The 4,852-nt window shown below is 51.3% G+C and overlaps 1 protein-coding gene across 1 annotated transcript; it reads left to right on the top strand.

Annotated features, from left to right (window-relative positions):
* The first annotated feature begins 1,039 nt into the window (after positions 1-1,039).
* On the top strand, positions 1,040-2,698 carry LOC120647970 (acyl-[acyl-carrier-protein] desaturase 6, chloroplastic-like). The gene is made up of 2 exons (XM_039924764.1): positions 1,040-1,177; positions 1,398-2,698. Exons 1-2 carry the CDS (start codon positions 1,040-1,042, stop codon positions 2,520-2,522), a joined length of 1,263 nt encoding a protein of 420 aa, XP_039780698.1. The 3' UTR covers positions 2,523-2,698.
* The last annotated feature ends 2,154 nt before the right edge of the window (positions 2,699-4,852 follow it).

Consider the following 4,852-nt stretch of genomic DNA (forward strand, 5'->3'; position numbering starts at 1 on the left):
ACTAGGAGATTGCGCGTGAGGAAAAGGGTGCAGTGGGAATAGGGGAGGCAATGGAGTGGGGGCCCTGCGGCAGCAAGAAGAGGCGGGGCGCGAAGAGGGAGCACCAGGTTGCTATGGGAAGAGGAACGGGTGGCAGCTGGACCTCCTACAACTAGTTGCTACAAAGCTTCAAGTAGCCGAAGTCAGGCCAATTCTGACCAGGGAACATCGAGGAATGCACGAAAAAACGGCACGGGAATGCAGAGGAGGAGGTGGGCGGCATTGGGTGAGCAGAATCGGATGGAGGTGTAAGGAAGTGGCAAGAGTTTTGCCTTGGTTTGGCTCAACCATGCATGGTGGAGAAGGAGAGAAAGAGAGAAGAGGTAGGTGATGATAGGTGGGGACCACATGTAATTAAGTGCGAGAGGGGAAAGCCAAACCAGCGAAAACCACTTCACAAACCACTTTGACTTATTCCAGAGGTAATTTATCCGATTTTGTAATGTTAGAGGGGGGGTGTTGTTGTCTGGTTTTGAAGTTCAATGCGTGTTTTAAACTCAGTCACAAGTTTAGAGGGTAAAACGGACTTTACTCTTAACTGCACAAGCAAATGCAGCTACAATGATTTGTATACATCGTCAAACCTACAACGAGCAGAATCATACGAAGGAAATGCTGCTACAGTGGTCTTTGTTTACGCGCACCAAAAAAATATCCGGAACTTACTTGCATTCATTGACTGATGAGAACCATGTGAGACGGCGAAGGACGGTGTCGGGGTGGTACACTAGGATATTGTATTGTAACGAGCTCCCAATGTATCATAACTGCCTATGACTGCTGCCGGTACAGTTATAACATGAATGAGACTGATCCCCACCGGAGACTAATAATAACTCCATGTCATTTACTCCAACCAAACGACTGCGCGATAGTAACTGTAATTTCCTATCTCACGCACCGTACGTCCCAGCTCGGGTTCTATAAGGACGTCGCGCCCCGCGATATGGATCGGAGCAGCCACACAACACTCGACGACTGCGAGCCGCTTTAACACACCATGGCCATGGCCTTGGCAGCAACAACCTTGTTCAGGTGTGGTGGCTACCCGTCGTTTAAACCAAATGTTCCTGCTGGTACAAATAAGAGGCCACCAACAAAAGCAGCAGGTGCTGCTGTTACTTGCAATGGCGTCCTAGTAATTAACCGCGGCAGCTGGTACGTGCATTGTCTCATATCGATCAGTAGCGCGGTTAAATGTGTTATGGGCACAAATTCACTATCTAATTAATGTCGCGTGACTATATTAACTAATCTTGACGATCGAGCTGTGTTGCGTGATTTTATATATATGCATACAAGTTGAGTTGTCGTGAGTGCAGGAGGTGCAGGAGTACGGCTACATGTACAGCGAGTAGGGAGACTACCGCCGGACGCCGCCGGCAAGAGAAGAAGAAGGACATCGTGGACGGGAGGAGGAATGGCGGAGCTACCTGGCGCCGGAGAGGCTGGAGGTGCTGAGCGAGATTGAGCCGTGGGTGGAGGAGCACGTGCTGCCGCTGCTCAAGCCGGTGGAGGCGTCCTGGCAGCCGTCCGAGCTGCTGCCGGACCCCGCGGCACTGGGCAGCGACGGCTTCCACGCCGCGTGCCTTGAGCTCCGCGAGCGGGCTGCGGGTGTGCCCGACGAGCTCCTCGTGTGCCTCGTGGCCAACATGGTCACGGAGGAGGCGCTGCCCACGTACCCGAGCGGGCTGAATCGCTTCGAGGTCGTGCGGGACGCCACGGGCGCCGACGACACGGCGTGGGCGCGCTGGATCCGCGGCTGGTCGGCCGAGGAGAACCGCCACGGCGACGTGCTCAACCGCTACATGCACCTCTCCGGCCGCTTCGACATGCGCGAGGTGGAGCGCACCGTGCAGCGCCTCATCCGCGACGGGATGACCGTGCACGCGCCGGCCAGCCCGTTCCACGGCTTCGTCTACGTTGCCTTCAAGGAGCGCGCCACCGCGATCGCGCACGGCAACACGGCGCGCCTCGTGGGAGCCCGCGGGGCCGGGGACGCCGCGCTCGCTCGCATCTGCGGCACCGTCGCGGCCGACGAGAAGCGGCACGAGGCGGCCTACACCCGCATCATGGGGAAGCTCTTCGAGGCCGACCCGGACGCTGCCGTGCGCGCCATGGCGTACATGATGCGGCGCCGAATCGACATGCCGACCGCCTTCATCAACGACGGCTGCCACAGCAGCGGCCACTTGTACGCTCGCTTCATCGCCATCGCCATCGCCGAGAAGGCCGGGACGTACACGCTGTCCGACTACCGCTGCATCCTCGAGCACCTTATGCGGCAGTGGCGCGTGGGGGAGCTCATGGCGGGGCTCTCCAGCGACGGGAGGCGCGCGCAGGATTACCTGGGGGCGCTGCCCCACAAGATCAAGCGGATGGAGGAGAAGGCCCACGATAGGGCGGTCAAAGCAAAAAAGAAGCCCACGCTCATCCCCATCAACTGGATCTTTGATTGGCCCATCAGCGTTGTTGTATCCTAATATTCCTGCTATGTGCTGTAGTATTTTTTTTTCTTCTTTGCTATCGTACCCTTAATATTAGTTCGTTTGTAGTATTTGAGTTTTTCTCATCGCAGTGTTTAAGTAACTGTTGTATGTTCTCCTATATATCTAAATGCATGTACTGTATGTTGGTACGAGTTGTTATTGTTAGAAAACTACCCATTTTATGGTATATTTTAATTCAAAGAATTAACATTTTAATCATGACAGAAGTAGTGATCCTGTGATAACATAATATGTGCTTGGGTTCATGTTAATTCCACCAACATATATAGAAAGATAAACCATAGAAGGTTTAGATAGTACCCTGAGGTGTGAGCACCACTGCCGGGGGCAACGGGTGCACCGTTCCCAGGCCTTGACATTGTGTCGGCCCAACTGTTCGATGTAGCCGAACTAGGTCGTGCAGGGATGCTTTTGATGTTCACTTAGAGAACACAGCTATGTCCACCTTGAAGTGGTGGTACATGCGAGGAGGACAACTACAAAGAGCTAGCTGTACGGCTTGAGGATGAAGGTCACCGGGAAGTAGTCGTTCCAATCGAGCAATTACGTAGATGTATGCTCCATACATAAACCTTATCGCCTGCCTATCCCGAGCAGGACCTCAAAGCAGCAAGGTTCCGGAGGCTGCTCACGCAAGCTTTGTGCATGCAGAAGTTTGCGTTGGGAATGCTAAGGCAACAAGAGTAGCAGAAGTGAGGGAGAAGAGAGGCTTCCTAATTAAACCAAATTTCCCCACCGCAGTCTCATCCTCTTCTCTTTCGCCGCCACCGCCACCGCCGCTCTCCCGGCTTGCCTTCGCCACCACCGCTCTCCCCGCTTGCCTTCACCGCCGCAGCCCTGCACTTCTCCAACCTCCAACGCGAGACCTCTTCTCCAGCCCGCCTCGCATTTGCTTGACCTGTTGCGGCTAGGGTTTCGACCAAGAAACCCTAACCCGACTCAACGACGGCGACGCTGCCCCAGGCGTGACGACGGCGTCCCGGCTCCTGCCGAGATGATGGCGACCCGGCTCTTGCCGAGATGATGGCGACACGGCTCTAGGCGTGACGACGGCGACTCGGCTCCTGGCACAACGACGACCCAGCCGCGGATCCGACGGCCCGGCGACAGCGACCCGGCCACCTCAGGCAACGAGGCGACGCAGATCCAGCCCCTCCGGCCACCACGAGCACGACTACATCATTCACGACAGGGGTAAGTGCTCGTCCAACCCCGGCCATCCTCTCCTACGGCGGATTGTTCTCCTGCAATTGTTCTACTGGAATCGTTTAGGGTTATTCTCCTAGAAATGTTTAGGGAATTCCTACTTTCACATAGGATTATTCTCCTAGAATTGCTTGTATTAGTTTAGTATTACTTTGTTGTTGTTCTGGTGAATTTTGGGTAGGATACTTACACGAACTACTTTGTTGTTTTTCAAGTGTGACTGATCATTGAATTATTTTAATGTTATTTCCAAATTAAATGTTATGAATAAAAGTCATGCTGGGCAGTTGAAATGTTGTTACTTAAGGAATTGTTTTTAATGTTTTAAAAAATGGTACTAGAATTCAGATCTTAGCAGGTCAAATATATTAATTTCATGGTTTAATTCAAGACCAAAGATGTAACCGAAGCAATTAGAAAGGCTATGAAGCATGACTTCGTGGTGGGTGTCTACAACACCGGTAGTCACTGGGTACTAGTGATCATTACTATGAAGTGGAATGTTGTTTGATATTTAGATTCTTCTAACGGTTTTTTATTGTGAAAGTTCAAGGATGTCGTAACTGTTGTGAACTGGAAAGTATATTGTAGGTTTTGTTCACAGAAATTCCATCTCTTAATGTTTCTAATCACTAGTGAAAATTGATGCATCGGTGACGAACGAGATTCGTCACCATAGAGCCCAAACTCATCATAAAGTAAACTTCTGTGATGAATTTATGACAAATTCCGATTTGTCAAAAACGAAGCATGGAGTTTGGTTTCCAATGACAAAATTGCCAAAACGTCATCAAACTGATTTTTTTAGTGACAAATAAATTTTCATCAGCAAAGCATAATCTATTTAGCGACGAGCCAAAAAAAGGTCACAGAACGTGGCCATAGGCCCGCTAGCCCAACCCAAGCCCAAAAATGGTGACGAAAATAATGGCACAAATCATCATGCCCTACCTAAGCCCAACCCAAGCCCAAAATTAGTGACAAAAATAAACATCACAAATTGTTGCCACGTAGGATATCTATTCGTCACAGATTGAATCGCCATATCACCGATAGGTCAGCATGGATGCTGATGTGGAAAACTAGTTGCAGACCCA

The sequence above is a fragment of the Panicum virgatum genome, chromosome 9K (assembly GCF_016808335.1).
Source record: "Panicum virgatum strain AP13 chromosome 9K, P.virgatum_v5, whole genome shotgun sequence".
NCBI lineage: Eukaryota > Viridiplantae > Streptophyta > Magnoliopsida > Poales > Poaceae > Panicum > Panicum virgatum.

Bases quoted from the DNA above. Each gene is read 5' to 3' on its own strand.
- LOC120647970 (XM_039924764.1), top strand. From the start codon at position 1,040: ATGGCCATGGCCTTGGCAGCAACAACCTTGTTCAGGTGTGGTGGCTAC. The intron at 1,178-1,397 runs GTAATTAACCGC...TACAGCGAGTAG, and splicing joins TTACTTGCAATGGCGTCCTA to GGAGACTACCGCCGGACGCC.